This window comes from Nerophis lumbriciformis, linkage group LG02, assembly GCF_033978685.3.
Source record: "Nerophis lumbriciformis linkage group LG02, RoL_Nlum_v2.1, whole genome shotgun sequence".
NCBI classification, from domain to species: Eukaryota; Metazoa; Chordata; class Actinopteri; order Syngnathiformes; family Syngnathidae; genus Nerophis; species Nerophis lumbriciformis.
Genome location: NC_084549.2, coordinates 24681650 through 24701907, shown reverse-complemented (window position 1 = coordinate 24701907; position 20258 = coordinate 24681650). Strand labels below are relative to the sequence as shown.

At 38.7% G+C, this 20258-nt stretch overlaps 1 protein-coding gene across 23 annotated transcripts in view; it reads right to left on the bottom strand.

Annotated features, from left to right (window-relative positions):
* Positions 1-20258, bottom strand: part of LOC133605783 (neurexin-1a-like) — a 670433-nt gene that overhangs the window by 74737 nt on the left and 575438 nt on the right. For 17 of the 23 annotated variants that reach the window (XM_061959083.1, XM_061959095.1, XM_061959112.1 and 14 more), the window contains 2 exons: positions 11126-11215; positions 8612-8931 (listed from right to left, as the gene is read on the bottom strand). In XM_061959083.1, coding sequence (XP_061815067.1) covers positions 8612-8931; positions 11126-11215 — 410 coding nt within the window. The remainder of the gene's footprint in view (positions 1-8611; positions 8932-11125; positions 11216-20258) is intronic. The other 6 variants (XM_061959164.1, XM_061959236.1, XM_061959173.1 and 3 more) reach the window with 1 other exon arrangement.

Here is a 20258-nt window from a genome sequence, read left to right as displayed (position 1 = left end):
ATGACTTTTTCCTGTATTTGAAAAAATATATATATATATATATTTCACTAAAGAAGGGTTCGGTGAATGCGCATATGAAACTGGTTGGGTTCGGTACCTCCAACAAGGTTAAGAACCACTGTTCTAATGGATTGATTACAATCTTTGCAAGCTGGCTAAATTTTGCTGTGGTCTGGAACAACATGGCACACTAACAACTATCAGAAATGCAGTCAATATTACATACAGATAATGTGTCATGTGACATGCACATATAAATTAACTTAAGTAAAGCGGTAAAGGAATGGCTAAATCAGGCTAGAATTAAGGTTTTCGAATGGCCTTCCCTAAGTCCTGACTTAAACGTGTGGACAATGCTGAAGAAACAAGTCCATGTCAGAAAACCAACACATTTATCTGAACTGCACCAATTTTGTCAAGAGGAGTGGTCAAAAATTCAACCAGAAGCTTGCCAGAAGCTTGTGAATGGCTACCAAAAGTGCCTTATTGCAGTGAAATTTGCCAAGGGACATTGCTGTATGTATACTTTTGACCCAGCAGATTTGGTCACATTTTCAGTAGACCCATAATAAATTCATTAAATAACCAAACTTCATGAATGTTTTTTGTGACCAACAAGTATGTGCTCCAATCACTCTATCACAAACAAATAAGATCGTGATTCGGGTGTGAACTGATTTTGTGTGCACCCCTAGCTGTTAGTGTATCTAATATCTGTCTGTTATGAGGCAGAGACTTGGGTCTCTTTCTTGCCAGTCAAATAGTGCAAGTGAGACAATCTGTGTGCCTCTGATATGCTAAGCCTACACAAAGATGAAGCTTTTTGTTTCTTTGAATAATGACAGGGAAAAAGCAAAAAAATACTTGAGCAAAGCAAGCGTAACATGCTCATTTTGTGCATCCAGGCGTTTGAAATAGGTAACGATCCAAACAAAGCATATGCTGTGTACACTGTATATCAAATAATGAAAATGCATGTCAACATGTCCTGACGTGTGTGTTCAGCCCTGTCACCGTGGACTGGATCAGTGATGCACACTGCACTCACGAGGCATACAGAATAATGATGAAGGGTAGTTTCCATAATGGCCCCTGGTGACGCTAAGATGATGGATACGGTGTGTCATTGGGAGCGAATGCTGCAGGCCAGGGGCCTTTGCAGGTCTGCAACGTTGGCTCCTCTGCCATCTGTCGGCACTGAGTGGGCAAAGAGCATGATTGGGCCTCAAGTATCTCAATACAAGACCACTGACCACAACATATAGAATCATTTTGGGCCAAAAACACTTAAGTTCTGTAATACACTAATACATATGTGTGTACCCGCATGGCATATCTTGTTACACCATGTCGTGGTTACGATGCACTCCCATGAATTCATTAAAAACGTTGGTTTGGTTTGTAAATACGAGACTCGACAAGGAAGGACGTCATCATGTGCAAGCCAAATACTGGAATTGATATAAATATAGTTAAACATGAGTACTCAATTACACTACATATCAATTTCTGTTTTATACTGTCTGAATTATGGTCAGGATATAATGATTACGATTATTGTTTATCAATATTGAAATCACAATTATTAATTATTTTTTGTAAAACATAGTATTTTCCACAGGTGGGCAATCTACTTGCGATGATGAGGTCCTGGAGGTGGGGGGTGGCATGTGAACTTGACCTCATCATGCACATTTTTATGAAATAGTGAACTAAAAACTCTAAATAAACATTATCCACATATTTAAAGACACATCATTTTTGTTCATGATTAGTACTACCATTTAGGCTTATTCTTATTACAAAACCCAAAACCAGTGAAGTTGGCACGTTGTGTAAATCATAAATAAAAACAGAATATAATGATTTGCAAAGCCTTTTCAACCTATATTCAATTGAAAAGACTGCAACGACAAGATACTTAATGTTCGAACTGGTAAACGTTGTTATTTTTTGCAAATATTAGCTCATTTGGAATTAGAGGCCTGCCACTAAGACTGAGAAAGTTGAGGAATGCACATCAAACACTTATTTGGAACATCCCACAGGTGAACAGGCTAATTGGGAACAGGTGGGTGCCATGATTGGGTATAAAAGCAGCTTCCATTAAATGCTCAGTCATTCACAAACGAGCATGGGGCGAGGGTCACCACTTTGTGAACAAATGCGCGAGCAAATTGTTTAAGAACAACATTTTTCAACGAGTTATTGCAAGGAATTTAGGGATTTCACCATCTACGGTCTGTAATATCATCAAAAGGTTCAGAGAATCTGGAGAAATCACTGCACGTAAGCGGCAACTTAAGCTGTACATCAAGCAAGAATGGGAAATAATTTCGCCTGAAAAGCTTCAAAAATTGGTCTCGACAGTTCCCAAACATTTACTGAGTGTTGTCAAAAGGAAAGGCCATGTAACACAGTGGTAAAAATGCACCTGTGCCAACTTTTTTGCAATGTGTTGCTGCCATTCCATTCTAAGTTAATGATTATTTGCAAAAAAAAAATATGTTTCTTAGTTCAAACATTAAATATCTTGTCTTTGCAGTGCATTCAATAGAATAAAGGTTAAAAATGATTTGCTAATCATTGTATTCTGTTTTTATTTACGATTTACACAACCTCCCAACTTCACTGGTTTTTGGGTTTTGTACATGATGCCTTTAGTTTTTATGAGGGCTGGGCGTAAAAAAACCCAGCCACAATCTGCGGGTGGCCTGCGCATCAACATTTGGACACTCCGGCTTGACCTAATCTTACATTTTAATGTGTGCCGTGTGAAACAAAAAAAAAATACAGCGTTATTTAGTATAATGATTGTACTCACGTGAAAGACTACTTCAATGTCCAATTACTTTTCTGCATTCCCTGGATTCATATGCATTGCACATATGCGGGTGAATTCAGATGCATGCATTCCACGTCTCAGGAGAACATTGGAGAGAACAGTTGGCAGTCGAGTGTAAATTGTCTCCAGACTCTGTTTAGCATGATGGATAGCTGTGAGTCCTGCTAGTATGACTCCAAGGAGATAAGCAGAGCAGCATGTTGGGCAAGTGTCCACACCTGTTGCCGTCTCATAGCAGCACGCCGTTAGACTCCACGGAATTCAAACAAGGTGACCGGCCGCGGTAGCCCAGTTGGTTAATGCCAGCCGGCCAGGTAATCGGAATTTTGGAAAATCCCACAGGTGAACAGGCTAATTGGGAACAGGTGGGTGCCATGATTGGGTATAAAAGCAGTTTCCAGTCATTCACAAACAAGGATGGGGCGAGGGTCACCACTTTGTGAACAAATGCGTGAGCAAATTGTCGAACTGTTTAAGAACAACATTTCTCAACCAGCTATTGCAAGGAATTTAGGGATTTCACCATCTCAGGTCTGTAATATCATCAAAAGGTTTCAAAGAATCTGGATGAACCAGATCCCTCTGGCGGTACTGCATCAAAAACCGACATCAGTGTGTAAAGGATATCCCCACATGGGCTCAGGAACACTTCAGAAAACTACCGTCAGTCACTACAGTTGGTCGCTACATCTGTAAGTGCAAGTTAAAACTCTACTATGCCAAGCGAAAGCCATTTATCAACAACACCCAGAAAAGCCGTCGACTTTGCTGCGCCCGAGCTCATAAGCTCTAAGATGGACTGATGCAAAGTGGAAAAGTGTTCTGTGGTCTAACGAGTCCACATTTCAAATTGTTTTTGGAAACTGCGAACAAAGAGGAAAAGAACCATCCGGATTGTTCTAGGCGCGAAGTTCAAAAGCCAGCATCTGTGATGGTATGGGGTTGTATTAGTGCCCAAGGCATGGGTAACTTACACATCTGTGAAGGCACCATTAATGCTGAAAGGTACATACACGTTTTGGAGGAACATGTGTTGCCATCCAAGCAACATTATCATGGACGTTAACGTTATCAATGATCCCATTGGGTTGGGATTTTTCTTGCCCTGATGTGGGGACGGAGATGTCGTTGCTGCTTGTGCTGCCCTTTGAGAGACTCGTGATTAAGGGCTATATGAATAAACTTTGATTGATTGATTGAACTAATAATGTTGTGAAACGACCACATGCAAATGTTATTTATCCTCTGTTGGAGAAAATCATCCAAGCCCAATGCCAATCAAACCAGTCCTGAAAAAACAGTAACTAAGCAACGTGACAGAATTGCAGTGAAACCGTACTAAAACTACTGACTACTTGACTTTGACAGAGAAAACAACTACAGTACATACTGTAGGGTGCTTGCTTTAGTGGGATACAACTTTGATTTTACAGCCATAAATATTGATATTGCTATCACATCGGCATTGGTTAGGATTAAATAAACTCTGCTTCTTCCTACTGCTTTTCTGACAGGTTGACTTATGCAAAAGTAAACTTGTGATGTTCCTCTACGTAACCTATTAAGCATGTGTGAAACAAATACAACTGTTCCCTTCTCCCACCTGAAAAACATTACAAACAATGTCTTTTTTCCTACACTGACTTTGTTGTACGTTGTGCCCCTTCTGTCCTGTAGTGTGATTCCTTGCACATAATTTAAAATCAGAATGCATACCTTCTGGCTCCTGCTTACCGCATTTGTCTGCCAAGCGGTCTGCTTGAACCACCTCAAAGTAAGTCATCAAAGGGTTACGGAGAACTATTTTTGTGAGCTTCTTGCACATAAACCTCCAGTTCTTCATCGTATAGCTGCTGAGCCCTTTTAGTACCAATATCAATCCCACTGTAACAAAAAGTTATGAGATCGCCCAAAGCACTGCGATCAGAAGACTATGATGTAAACTAAATCCTTAAAAAAACATGCAATTTATTCTTTATCGTTAAGTGGTAATAACATAGCCAGGGTCATTATGTTTAATAATTTAAAAACTGGACTGGATCATCAGGAAGTATTTTATCATATTGTGCTTCAGTTCAAGAACCTGCACTGCATGCATTTAGTTGCCTTTGGCAGTGATTTCAACTTAAGATAAAGCCAAGGACTGAATACTGGCGAATGCAGGATTAGTGTTACATCTAAGATAGCCTTAGCTTGTAAAACTATAATCCCAGCCAGGACCAAGACAATCACATTGATGCCTAAAGGTAGAAACTGGAGCTGGTACATGGACGATTACAAAATGGATGTGAGCTAAATGCTGCACACCAGGTGATGCTACATTAGATAGTGAGGTTAGAGAACCAAAATACTGCGCTGAATGAAGGTTCAGTGAGTGCAGTTTGTTAGATCTCGTCTAACCGTGAGGCTTGCGTAGAAGCCAGGACTTCACGCGTCATGTCAGGGATGGGGATCAATCACTGTCAGAGGCTCTGAATGCTCCACTACATACCAGTCCTTGCTCTCTTACTCCCATTTTTTCCCCCCGTTTTTCTTCGACAGGTTTTGATTCATTGCAGACAGTCATTGCAGAGACTTTCAATGTATAGGTTTTGACCATGTTAAAATTGCCATCAGAGGGGAAATACAGCAGCAAGACAGTGTCAAAATGAGAAGCATTCAAGGGTAGAGTATAAGTACTATGTCACACTGTCAATGCACCATCTGTTTTTTAACAGAAGCCAGACACAATGCGATGTCCTGAGACTGAGATGTCACACTGCACACGCTCTCCATGGAAAGGTTGTCAGATAGAATCTGAACAAAGACATTTCTGCACTAATATATCCACCTTTGTTCATTGTAAGAATACATATTTAATCAACTTAAAGGGGAACCACACTTTGTTTGGAATTGTGCCTATTGTTCACAAAAAAAATTTTTTAATGCATTCTAAATATTAAATAAACGTAAATAAAAGTCTGCTTACACCGGAGCCAATGGGAACTCCTCTATTTCGCCCATAAAATCCAATAAGTAACCATTCAAAAACCACCAACAATACTCCATTTACGTTTCGTGATTTGAATATTCACCAAGCAATAGTGACAGTGTTATTATAAGCGCTACCGCAGACAAACAATTTATAGCGGCGCCGTGATCACTACTGTGTGCCCCTGAGTAGTCTGCTGCTTTCTCGCTTCCCTGCTCCCTGTAAGTTTATTGTAGATCACAAATCATGCATCTCACCTGGACAGAAGACGTCTGAGTAGGTATTCCGACAAGTTGGTAAGTGATGTTTTATTATGTTAGTTAGCTCTCATTAAGTCTGCAGTGAGTAATAATCAGTAATGAAGAAAAACAAAAACAAACATGATGCGTTTTTTAAATTAATGCTTTGCGTATGCTTAAAATTATCAAAACACGTAAATATCAAAAATGTTATTATGAATGTGCCTAATACTACATTACATACAGTATATACTGTACTTAAATCATGTACAGTATATACAATAAAACCTCAATGGAGGCGTTTGGATGTTTTTTTTTTAGGGCTTTGTAGGCGGAATCGTGCGGCTCCCGTAGGCTCCTTTGTAAGCGGACTTTTGATCGCATTTTTTAAATATTTAGAATGCAAAAAAAAACAAACATCCATCATAATTTCTCTCATAATGATTGTGAATGATAGGCAACATTTTATTAAAAGTGCAGTTCCTCTTTAAGCCTGTTTTAAAACAGTTTGATAAATGTATATATTATTGTATTTTCGACTTCATCTGCATGGTGTAAAATATATCATACTACAAATTAAACAGTATATGTGTCTTGTGATTGGCTGGCAACCCAGTCCATGGTGGACCCCTTTTGCTCAAAGTCAGCTGTGATAGGCTCAGTTTACCCAAGACCCTAAAGATGTCAAGCTGTATAGAAAATGAATTTTATCCGAATATCTAGATCACTCTAAGAAGATCTGAATCTTTACATTACTACTCAGTATCAGATGTATCAAATCATGATTCAAATGATTGTGGGGACAGTCTCTAAAACCTTTACACGGCATGTAGATGTGTATATGTTCTACCTTGTTAACTGTTTAAATAAGTTCACAATGACATCATTTTTGTGTGTACTGCTTTGCCGATGGCATCATCATCTACATTTACTCATAATAACATTGCAACTCACTCAAGTGAACAAATGTCACACTCAATTACATTTAAGGATGGAAAATCTGATATAATCACCAATGGGCATGACGTTAAAGTGCATCCGGCAGTGGAGGCTCCTCTATGGGGTCTTGGGGCACTAGGAGGTTAACCCCTTTAATACTGTTACCCCAGGTGGCCCTTGGCAAAGGCCTAGTAACTGACTGCCCCCTAGCCAGGGATACGGTGAAGACCTCAACGGCGGAACACGGGGAAGACGGTAGATGTAAGAACTACCACAACGGCTACGATGGCGGAAGAAGGCACCCCCACATCCATGTGGGCGCCCAGCTATGGGGAAATAACAACCCAAGACCTCAACGGTGGAACAGGCGGAGGATGATTGCTAACCCTATGGAGCGTCACAACGGATGGGATGGCGGATGAAGGCTGCAGCAGAAAAGGGTCCCCAGTCGTCTTGGACTCCATGCCACTGGATCCTGACCCGGATCTGTCAAGGATCGTGTGGTGACTGGCTGTGCACCAGTCTCCCCATGTTAAACATATATATATATATATATATATATATATATATATATATATATATATATATATATATATATATATATATATATACACACACATATACATTTCATACCAGGAACTCCACTTTGGCGTATTAAGACATATTTTAGGTCCCTAGTAAAACAATTGAATTACAACCTCCTACCTCTAACAACTCAAGGTAAAACAAAAAACACAGCATTTACTTTTATTTCCTCAAGTAATTGTAAGAGGCAATTCTTTTTTTTAACGGCAGAGATCTATTAGAGTAAAGGCGTTTATTAGGGAAGGGGGACTTGATTTAGCCTGTAAATATTATACTAAATACTTTCTTGATTTAAAAAAAATGCATTGTTAAAATGAGGAGCCTGCACTGCCATGATTACGTCGATATTTTTTAGCATCACACCATCTTCTTTTGGTTTTTTTAAAATTTATATTATGTTTATAAACTCAGGAAATATGTCCCTGGACACATGAGGACTTTGAATATGACCAATGTAGGATCTTGTAACGACTTGGTATCGGATTGATACCCAAATTTGTGGTATAATCCAAAACTATTGTATTGCCTCCAAACAACAGAAGAATAAGTGATTATTACATTTTAACAGAAGTGTAGATATAACATGTTAAAAGAGAAAATAAGCAGATATTAACAGTAAATGAACAAGTAGATTAATAATTCATTTTCTACCACTTGTCCTTAATAACTTTGACAAAATAATAGAATGGAAAATGACACAATATGTTACTGCATACGTCAGCTGCTAAATTAGGAGCCTTTGTTTGCTTACTTACTACTTTAAAAGACAAGTTGTCTTGTATGTTCATTATTTTATTTATGGACAAACTTGCAATAAAACATATGTTTAATGTACCGTAATATTTTTTGTTAAAATAAAGCCAATAATGCAATGTTTTGTGGTCCCCTTTATTATTGGGACAACACTAACCCATATATTACCTGTTACTGTTTGCGTAAATACAGCATTCTAAAATATTCATTCTAAGATCTCTATTTGTTTGCACACTGACAGCATTTATTGTCTGAATTAAGGAAAAGTTTGGAGCCTACCTGCTGAGCCTCTCGTGGTGTCGTCTGTTTGACTCGCCGACTCGACGCCGTGGTGGTGGTTATCTCCATTATGGACGTGGATGTCTCAGAACGATTGGCTGTGGTACTCGACTGTGGTGTGATAGAGGAAGGCGACTCCCCAACAAGCCGCACACTGCCTTGTGTTTTAATGTTGGGGTCCCCCTCTGCAGCCATGTTGAACACCTTCAGGCCGTTATAGTAGAGACCAGAGAGCTGGCCCTGAAAGGATTTAGTCCGGTCTCGTTCCCGGCCACCAATCTGTATAGTAGTTTGGCTGTTGAAGATAGTAAGCTGGCGCCCTGCAGGAAAACAATGTTACATATACAAATCTGTTGGATTGAGGACATTTTAACTGAACAGAAATAATAAAAAAGAACACAAAGACAAATTATTTGCCCAGTGGCTAATGAGACCAATAAATTACGGGTTGTGGAAGCAAACCCTTGCAATTTATTGCAGTTACAATGACAACATGCCTGTCTAAATGAAAAATAATATTTACAAAATTAAATAGAAAACACAATATTTATGTCAACACAAAATTGCTTCAAGGGGGGACTCATAACTCAATAAAAATAATCAGAAAATGTGATCCTGCAATAGCAGGAATGGTATGGAAGTACAACTTCAACATTAGAAATTAAATATAAAACAAGACAGTTTAAGGGCATGGCTTCCTTTGTGCAAAATATGGGAAGATATACATATATATATATATATATATATATATATATATATATATATATATATATATATATATATATATATATATATATATATATATATATACATATATATATATATATATACACTATATTGCCAAAGGTATTTGGCCACCCATCCAAATGATGAGAATCAGGTGTCCTAATCACTTGGCCCGGTGTATAAAATCAAGCACTTAGGAATGGAGACTTTCTACAAACATGTGTGAAAGAATGGGCCTCTCTCAGTGATTTCCAGCGTGTAACTGTCATAAGATGCCACTTGTGCAACAAATCCAGTCGTGAAATTTCCTCACTCCTATATATTCCAATGTCAACTTTATTATAAGAAAAGTGAAGAGTTTGGGAACAACAGCAACTCAGCCACCTAGTGGTAGGCCACGTAAACTGACAGAGGGGTCAGTGGATGCTGAAGCGCATAGTACAAAGACTTTCTGCACAGTCAGTTGCTACAGAGCTCCAAACTTCATGTGACCTTCCAATTAGCCCACGTACAGTACGCAGAGAGCTTCATGGAATGGGTTTCCATGGCTGAGCAGCTGCATCTAAGCCATACATCACCAAGTCCAATGCAAAGCGTGGGATGCAGTGGTGTAAAGCACGTCGCCACTGGACTCTAGAGCAGTGGAGACGCCTTCTCTGGAGTGATAAATCACGCTTTTCCATCTGGCAATCTGATGGACCAGTCTGGTTTGGAGGTTGCCAGGAGAATGCTACATTTCGGACAGCATTGTGCCTAGTGTGAAATTTGGTGGAGGAGGAATTATGGTGTGGGGTTGGTCTTTCAGCGGTTGGGCTTGGCCCCTTAGTTCCAGTAAAAGGAACTTTGAATGCTCCAGGATACCAAAACATTTTGGACAATTCCATGGGATGGCACTTCAAGTTCATATGTGAGTAAAGGCAGGTGGCCAAATACTTTTGGCAATATAGTGTATATATAGAAACAAATAATGCATTCTTATTTGTTTCTGTAATCTGTTTTTTTTTTTTTTTTGCTTGTGGGATTTACAAACAGCAAGCACAGGGAATATGTTTAGATGAGGATGAGGCAGGCAGGACCCATAACTGAATTGTTTTAGCCTTTCAGCAAAATCAAACAAAATATTTTGCATGAGGAAGAACTAAACAATGGTGATAATAAAAAACAAACGAACGTGACATGACAGCTGATGAGAGCAAAACAAATGAAATCAAAAATAAAGGGGGAGTTCATTTCACATTTTATGTGAAAAATATGAACTGGTTATTACATCGTAAAATCAAAGCATGCACTTAGTTTGTTTTAATATTACAGTCATTGACTTAAAGCCCTACACATCTTAACACAATATGTTAAAGGGACTCAAAAATTCTGACGCCAATTCATGTTGCACTCTATTTATGATTTATCACTTCAGTTTAATCAGAATGAAATCAAGTGGAACTAATCTGTCCACAAATTTCCTGCATGTCTTTTAAATGTGCTTCAAATGACATTAACAATTCAGCACACTCTACACAATACATTTATGTTACCTTTTAGAAGTTTACAGCAATTTATAGACATTTTTAGCAAATTGGGTTATAAATTTAAAGGCATATTTATAGTCCCTTTAACCATAAGTTGACACACGTATTAAAACAGCTGACTACAAAATAACAGTGACATTATATTAACTACTCAAATCATTTATTTTAGTCACGTTTAAGTTATGTTTAGTGTTTACAAAATACTGCTACAACTTGATTATGCTGTAATTATTCTATTTAGAATTTTAATCAGTGATTTTACCTTTGTCGAGTAGCCATTCGTCAACTACTCGACCAAGTCGGAATGGGATTCGCTGTCTAGCAATCGCCAGGCGTTCGTTATCATTGTTGCCTTTAAAGTTTAAAGAGACATTTCAGTGGTTACAATCTGTAAGGTCAAAGGTTAAATGTTCATAGAGCTAAACAACTGCACATTGGGTTTATGTTAAAAAAAATGTTTAATATATTTAACAAAAACAAGATTTAAAGAACCATTATTTATACAAACTCATTTTATTTTTTAATTCTAGCCAGCAAATTAGAATTACATTAATTAAAATTGAATTTCTGCATCCTTTAAATTAACAGTTACATTATAAACCAAAGCAAATTACAATTTTCAAAGTCTTTACCCATATCTCTCCAAACCATTTATCCTTTATTTCTGCACATTTTTAACAATATTTTCCTGCTGGTTATGTACATACATTTTCAACAATAAACATCACTTGAATTTATGGTAGGCTGTTGGTTTTAAAAGAAAGATCAATTTAACACATTGCAAATACCAACCCAGTAATGAATAGCCTAGTGGACAGGAAATAAAACACTACTAGGTAACATATTGTACAATATACCAGAGAAAAACAATGAAGATACATGTTACATGTTCAAGTGCTTCAATAAAATGGCTTTGACAAAAGCTACAAGGCACAGAGGACAAATGATTGCTTCAAGTTGGAATGTTTCAATAGGATTTGGTCTATAATCCAAATAAGTGTAGCAATATCCAAAAGAAACCTTTTGGAGGAGCACTTTGGCATACATGAGGGCAAACTCTGCATCGGTCTTTTGTCAGGGCCAATAACCTCTTTAGAAATCAACAGTTGAGTGCTTTTCCCCCTGCAATTGTCTGCAAAGATTGAATTCAGTCCTCTTCATTCTTCTTGCAGATTGACAACGTTTGTCCCATCAACTACATTAATTCACTCTCTGCAGATTAAAGATCGGGTAGCTTACAGTGATTTGGTGCGGAATGGCCGGCGAGAAAACCGAAAAGGGTTCAAGACCTGTCGATTGGGTTGAAGGAATTTGGCTGTCAGGTTCTTAGAATACAGCACGTTGAACGAAATGGATGGCAGTTCTTTTTCATACACAGAGCTACAGTCGTGGTCAACAGATTACATACACTTGTAAAGAACATAATGTCATGCTGTATTAGAGTTTCCAATCATTTCTACAACTCTTATTTTTTTGTGATAGAGTGATTGGAGCACATACTTGTTGGTCACAAAAAACATTCATGAAGTTTGGTTCTTTTATGAATTTATTATGGGTCTACAGAAAATGTGACCAAATCTGCTGGGTCAAAAGTATACATACAGCAATGTTAATATTTGGCTACATGTCCTTTGGCAAGTTTCACTGCAATAAGGCGCTTTTGGTAGCCATCCACAAGCTTCTGGCAAGCTTTTAGTTGAATTTTTGACCACTCCTCCTGACAAAATTGGTGCAGTTCAGCGAAATGTGTTGGTTTTCTGACATGGACTTATTTCTTCAGCATTGTTCACACATTTAAGTCAGGACTTTGGGAAGGCCATTCTAAAACCTTAATTCTACCCTGATGTAGCCATTCCTTTACCATTTTTGACGTGTGTTTGGGGTCATTGTCCTGTTGGAACACCCAACTGCGCCCAAAACATAACCTCCGGGCTGATGATTTTGGTTGTCCTGAAGAATAAGAGTAATCCTCCTTTTTCATTGTCCCATTTACTCTCTGTAAAGCACCAGTTCTATTGGCAGCAAAACAGGCCCAGAGCATAATGTGGCTATGTCTGAAATTAAATACAACTCAATCATGCCTTAATACGCACTGCGGAAAAACTTAGAAAATTATACCAAAACTATGTTATTAATGTCTTTTTGCAACATTGATTTATGATCATGCACGACTTTTAGCATCATTACCGAAGATGTCAACGCACCTCACTAGACCCCTTTTCAGCCGGCATCAGAGTCTTTGGAGTGTGCTGATATAACAATGTTAACTTGTTTGTATGACATTTAATAACTAGGACAGTCAAAATGAATGACTTATCTCATATGATTAATCACAAAAAATATTGCATTAATCAAGTATTTACGCAGTTTAATCACAATTTGAACATGCTCCTTTACCTTAACTGCGGTTGGTTACCTTAAAGTCGTTACACGGTCAGTGATCAGGCAAATGCGTACGTCAGTGCAAAGATGAGTGAGGACACGCCGACTCGGGTACTCACTAGCAAATTTCACTTCGAAATAAATCCAGAAAGAACTTCAAATAAACGTATAAATTAGGTACATTAATGTAACACATAAAAAACAACCCTGTATTCACATTCTGACCAAAAAAATGCATTTGTGTCAAAATATTGGACTCTTTTTTAAGTATTATAAATTATGCAAGTGAATAATAACCCGTGGTTAATCATAATTAATCTAAATTCAAATGTGTAATTTAAAAATATATATCATTTGACAGCATTATTAATAACATAAAATGTGCAATTAATAATGCCTCATGCTGCCAACAATATGGACTCTAAAACAAATTATTTCAAATATAATTAATCTCCATACAATCATTTTAAACAACCCAATCACAGAATGTATCAGTGAATTTCATAGCACTTCAGTATTAATTGTGATTGACAAAGACAGGCTAAATTATGTCCCTAAGAATAATTTTATTTTGAGGCCCTCCTGATTACATTTTTTTCACACTTTTTTAATTTATTTGAAACAATTCAAACTCGATTTTAATTGGATGCATATTTTGTGCTTAAACAAATTCATGGGGAAACATTTGAGCAAAGTTAAAACATAGCCAGTGTGACTGCATGGTGAATTATGTCATTATCCTCATATCATAATCCTGCTCAGTGGCCGTGTGGTTAGATTGTCCGCCCTGAGATTGGTAGGTCGTGAGTTCAAACCCTGGCTGAGTCATACCAAAGATTATACAAATGGGACCCATTACCTCCCTGCTTGACACTCAGCATCTATTGTTGCATAAGGTTGCTGCTGCTCACTGCTCCCCTCCCCAAGGGGATTGGTCAAATGCAGAGGGTAATTTCACCACACCTTGTGTGTGTGTGACTATCAGTGGTACTTTAACTTTATATTCTAATCAGTGACAGAGCAGGAAGCGGCTAGGAATATGTTTGAACATTTCATAGGAAGCGCTTTGTCATTCATAAATTGACATTTTGCATGCGTTTTTTCACGCAAAACGAGGGGATCGCAGGGTCCTACCCACAGTGCAGGATCTGCGTTTAGGGAGGGGCGGCCCTGGACATGAAGATTCTTTTATGCCCTGCTTGTTTTCTAATTAGCATGTCGTCATTTTTTAAAGCACTTTTTCCAAACTGAGTGTTAGTGCACACTAGACTAGTACAACCTTTGTATTCGTATACCTGCAACCACTGGAGATGTGAAACAGTATTGAAGAGGAATCCAAACGATAAGCCACAAAGGAGTGCGGCTGGCGAGCAGATAGAATGCAGACTGGGACGTCACTTTGCCAAAATGCCTGCCTGTGTGCAAAAACATGGTCTATTTCCAATGACCTGATCTTTTATCAGTTTGGCTGGGCATCGCTCTCAGTCCGTCTCATACTCGGGTCAATTAAAAGTGAACATAATCTCGGTCCGATCATGTATTGATCCCCGCTGTGGCACTGCGGCTGTCAAACAATGCCCGCCGCGGGGCTGCAACAGAGCCCATTCATGGGGCCACCGAGGAAAGCCTATGACTGCTGCCCAGTGGTGATTTGGTTTAGTAATGGACGGGCCGAGCTTATCTGCTCCTCCAGACAGCAGATTTCTAGCTGAGCTGTCCCAGATGACCTGCTTTGGCCTCATTTGCTGCTTTTTTTTTTTTTATTTTGTTAACAAAGCGTTTGTACACTGAAGACACTGGGACACTTCCTCTATTAATGGAGTCAGGAACAAAACAGGTTAACCATTAGAATGATTTCGGATTAATCAATAGAGATACAGGGCTAGCTAGACTTTATTGTGACTGGAAAATGAAAGCAACAAAAACATGTACACAGTAGTGTTGTCCCGATACTAATATTTTGGTACTGGTGCCAATATATTTCGGTACTTTTCTAAATAAAGGGGACCACAAAAAATGTCATTATTGGCTTTATTTTAACAAAAAATATTACGGTACATTGAATATGTTTCTTATTGCAAGTGTGTCCTTAAATAAAATAGTGAACATACAAGACAACTTGTCTTTTAGTAGTAAGTAAGGAAACAAAGGCTCCTAATTTAGCTGCTGACATAAGCAGTAACATATTGTGTCATTTATCATTCTATTATTTTGTCAACAATATTAAGGACAAGTGGTAGAAAATTAATGATTAATGTACTTGTTCATTTACTGTTAATATCTGCTTATTTTCTCTTTTAACATGTTATATCTACACTTCTGTTAAAATGTAATAATCACTTATTATTCTGTTGTTAGATACTTTACATTAGTTTTGGATGATACCACAAATTTGGGTATCAATCCGATACCAAGTCGTTACAGGATCATATATTGGTCATATTCAAAGTCCTCATGTGTCCAGGAACATATTTCCTGAGTTTATAAACATAATATACATTTTTTTTAAACGAAAGAAAATTTTGTGATGCTAAAAAATATCAATGTAATCATAGTAGTATCGACTAGATACGCTATTGCACTTGGTATCATTACAGTGGATGTTAGGTGTAGATCCACCAATGGCGTTTGTTTATATTGTAGCATCCCAGAAGAGTTGGTGTTGCAGGGAATTCTGGAAATTTGTTCTGTAGTGTTTATGTTGTGTTGTGGTGCAAATATTTCCCCAAAATGTCTTTTTCATTGTTGTTTAGTATGGTATCATTATATGGCACATATTGATGACCGTGTTCATACGGCCACTCTTAGTGTGACATAAATTGTGTTGATTAAGTGTGCGCCTTCATTCACTTGAAATCAGTGTGTTCAACATTTCGATGGTCTCCTTAATGGGTTAATGATTGGACATAATGATATTTTGTATTGACTTTGTCAACTATGGACAAGTGTTTACTCATCCATTTGCATGACCCCAATGTGCCGTGGTGTGAAGTGAAGCATGTAGAGCTATCACGTGCCCTACAGGGATGATAATCGTGCTAGATTTGTCTCCATGGACACAAGGTTTAGTGATATTGGTGATGGGTGGGGGACCGGTACTTTTTACAGGCGGTATAGTACCGAATATGATTAATTAGAATCGCAGTACTAATACCGGTATACCATACAACCCTAGTACACAGTGTAACATTTTAAACATGTTTTTCCACGAAGAGAAGGCAAACAAGCTGACCCCTCCCACCTTTATAACCCACTTTGCATCCTACACTGCAAGACTCCACGGTGCAAGAGTGGCCAGATGAAGGAAGGAGGCAGGGGTGGTCAATGAGGTAAAAGGGACAGAGAGAATGAAGGGAGAGACATGTAAGTGCACTACGCACTGATGACTGTAAAAAGAATAAGGCCAGAGACGTCGTCTCTATTATCTTTGTGTGCAGTTTGTGTTCATCGGGTGCTTTGATAGGATGCTCCATGGTGCCCCGCAGGCCTGGCAGCACCATTGTGTTACTATTACTTTCATGGCCAATACTCTTGAGAAGATGCTTTTTTTTTTTTCTTGTTTATTTTTTTCTGTGGCAGCCCAGCCTTTTGTTTGTGTGGATGCAAAGCAGGGCAGGAATAAAAGCAAGAACTACAGCAAACAGAATGGTAAATATGTGTCTGTATATTGCTATTTAAGATTTGAATAATCATGCTAAAGACTTTTAATGGGGCTTATATGTACGTATGAAGCAGACGCGATTGCTCTAAGACTGCAAGGGAAGCTCAGCTTCCCCCTAAAACAGGGGTCACCAACCTTTTTGAAACCTTTTTGATTACTGCGAAGGGCTACCAGTTTGATACACACTTAAATAAATTGCCAGAAATAGCCAATTTGCTCAATTTACCTTTAACTCTATGTTATTATTAATAATAAAATATATTTATCTTTGTAGAAACACTGATCATCTTAATGATTTCTCACAATAAATATATATAGAAACAGATAAATATCAATATGCAACACTTTATTTTTATATTTTCTCTAAGTGCACATTTTTCAAATTGAACATTTTCAAATGATCACTTCTAAGACAGTCTTGTGAAATCACAATATCCCATCTTAACTAGCTAGCCACTAACATTTTTTAAGAAATCATGAATTACTTTGCACCATGTTTGTACAAATAATAACTCATGTAAAATACAAAATTCAACTCTCAAATTTTTAAATAAATCATGTCACACTTTGAACTGGACACCAAATCTGTTATCTGTTTCTTTGTCAGTTAGTGAAGACCAAGTCTTTAAAATATTTTCTTGGATTTTCAAATTCTATTTGAGTTTTGTCTCTCTTAGAATCAAAAATGTCGAGCAAAGCGAGACCAGCTTGCTAGTAAATAAATAACATTTAAAAAATAGAGGTAGCTCACTGGTAGGTGCTGCTATTTGAGCTATTTTTAGAACAGGCCAGGGGGCTACTCATCTGGTCCTTACGGGCGACCTGGTGCCCGCGGGCACCGCGTTGGTGACCCCTTCCCTAAAATGGCCAAAAATAAGTGATTAAATATATAGTGTTGTGTGTACATGTTATTGACTAAATATGCGCTACAACGCGCTCTTTTGTTCAGAATCAGCTTCTTTCCTCTCTCTCATTCCTGCAGCTTCACGGTGCTTTAAACATTTTAGACGCTGGCCGTCCACAGAGGTCATACACTGCAGCAAAACGAGACGAGTCATTGGATGAATGCTAGGCTTTGTCCCGCCCATCGGACGCTCAGCGTCTCTGGGATGGGACAGTGGGCTGGCCTCGGCCGGCCCGGACGCTCAACTTCTGCATGATGATTGGATGATCTGTCTAAGGCGGATTCCTTTTTTGATTGACAGTGAATTGAGCGAATCAGCGATCTTGTGTTGTAATCTTCTGTGTTTTCAATATTCATTCTGTTGTTCTGAGTTGAACCGGAGACTTTCCTGATCCTCTTAGCGTCATTTTCTTTGTTAAAAACGACTCGCGACAAATAGAGCTTCTATTTCGGATGTTTTTTTGTGTTTGGAGACTGACTTCTTTCACTCTGCAGTTTCTGTCCCTACCGAGCAGCGGGTGCTGCTGAGCCCCTCCACCGTCTCAAAGCACTCTCACATCACAATAGCCTCGTGCCAGTCCCAGCTATCGAGCTTGCAAGGTAGCAACCTGCACATAATGGCAAATAATTTTATTTTTGTATTTTATTGAACAACAAACATACATTTATAATGAACACAGGTGTACAAACTGTTGTAATTAGTGGCAAAGATTGGAGCTACGTCTGCAGGTGTAGAGGAGCTTCTCCTGTTTAAAACGACTCAAGTCTTACACCCGCAACACCGTGGGCCAAGGCCGTTTAAAGGGGAACATTATCACCAGACCTATGTAAGCGTCAATATATACCTTGATGTTGCAGAAAAAAGACAATATATTTTTTTAACCGATTTCCGAACTCTAAATGGGTGAATTTTGGCGAATTAAACGCCTTTCTATTATTCGCTCTCGGAGCGATGACGTCACGTTGGGAAGCAATCCGCCATTTCTCAAACACATTACAAACACCGAGTCAAATCAGCTCTGTTATTTTCCGTTTTTTCGACTGTTTTCCGTACCTTGGAGACATTATGCCTCGTCGGTGTGTTGTCGGAGGGTGTAACAACACGAACAGGGATGGATTCAAGTTGCACCAGTGGCCCAAAGATGCAAAAGTGGCAAGAAATTGGACGTTTGTTCCGCACATTTTACCGACGAAAGCTATGCTACGACAGAGATGGCAAGAATGTGTGGATATCCTGCGACACTCAAAGCAGATGCATTTCCAACGATAAAGTCAAAGAAATCTGCCGCCAGACCCCCAGGAAAAGAGAGCGGATGAGGGTATGTCTACATAATATATTAATTGATGAAAACTGGGCTGTCTGCACTCTCAAAGTGCATGTTGTTGCCAAATGTATTTCATATGCTGTAAACCTAGTTCATAGTTGTTAGTTTTCTTTAATACCAAACAAACACATACCAATCGTTGGTTAGAAGGCGATCGCCGAATTCGTCCTCGCTTTCTCCCGTGTCGCTGGCTGTCGTGTCGTTTTCGTCGGTTTCGCTTGCATATGGTTCAAACCGATATGGCTCAATAGCTTCAGTTTCTTCTTCAATTTCGTTTTCGCTACCTGCCTCCACACTACAACCATCCGTTTCAATACATGCGTAATCTGTTGAATCGCTTAAGCCGCTGAAATCCGAGTCTGAATCCGAGCTAATGTCGCTATAAACTTGCTGTTCTATCCGCCATGTTTGTTTGTATCGGCATCACTATGTGACGTCACAGGAAAATGGAAGGGTGTATATAACGATGGTTAAAATCAGGCACTTTGAAGCTTTTTTTAGGGATATTGCGTGATGGGTAAGATGTTGAAAAAAAACGTTTTTTAAAGGTTTTAACCCTTCTGAAATTGTGATAATGTTCCCCTTTAAGCAGCCTAGCTCTGCTGGCCATTGAGAGGACACTTGCCAAATCCCTGGAAAAGACGCCTTCTTGGCACGACAGGGTCACAGATCACTTTCTTAAAAAGGAACGCAGGGTAGAATTTACGTATAAATAAACCAACACATTTTATGAGCTTCCCCTCCTTGAGAGACCAGCCTCCGCCACTGGTATGAAGACTTTTCAATACTATTACAATGGCGGCAATATAAGTCTTTGTTGAACAATTATTGCCATGCTTTCAGAATGTTTGCCCCTCTAATGCAATGTGCACCTTTCTACCTGTCGGGCTTTCCAATCATCATTTTTGCTGTCTGCCGTGCTCTATAATAGTTGCTGTCGATCTGTGAGCGGCCAAGGCTAAAGGGTACTATTATGAGTGCATTAAAGGGAAACGTCGATACCAATCAAACTACAGGAGAGCTAAGAGAACAATGCTGGAGGTGACGAGGGGGATTGTACAGTGATTGTGATTAGATGTAATTAGTCTGCAATGGCACTAATAAGGTAGCTAGCCTATGTATT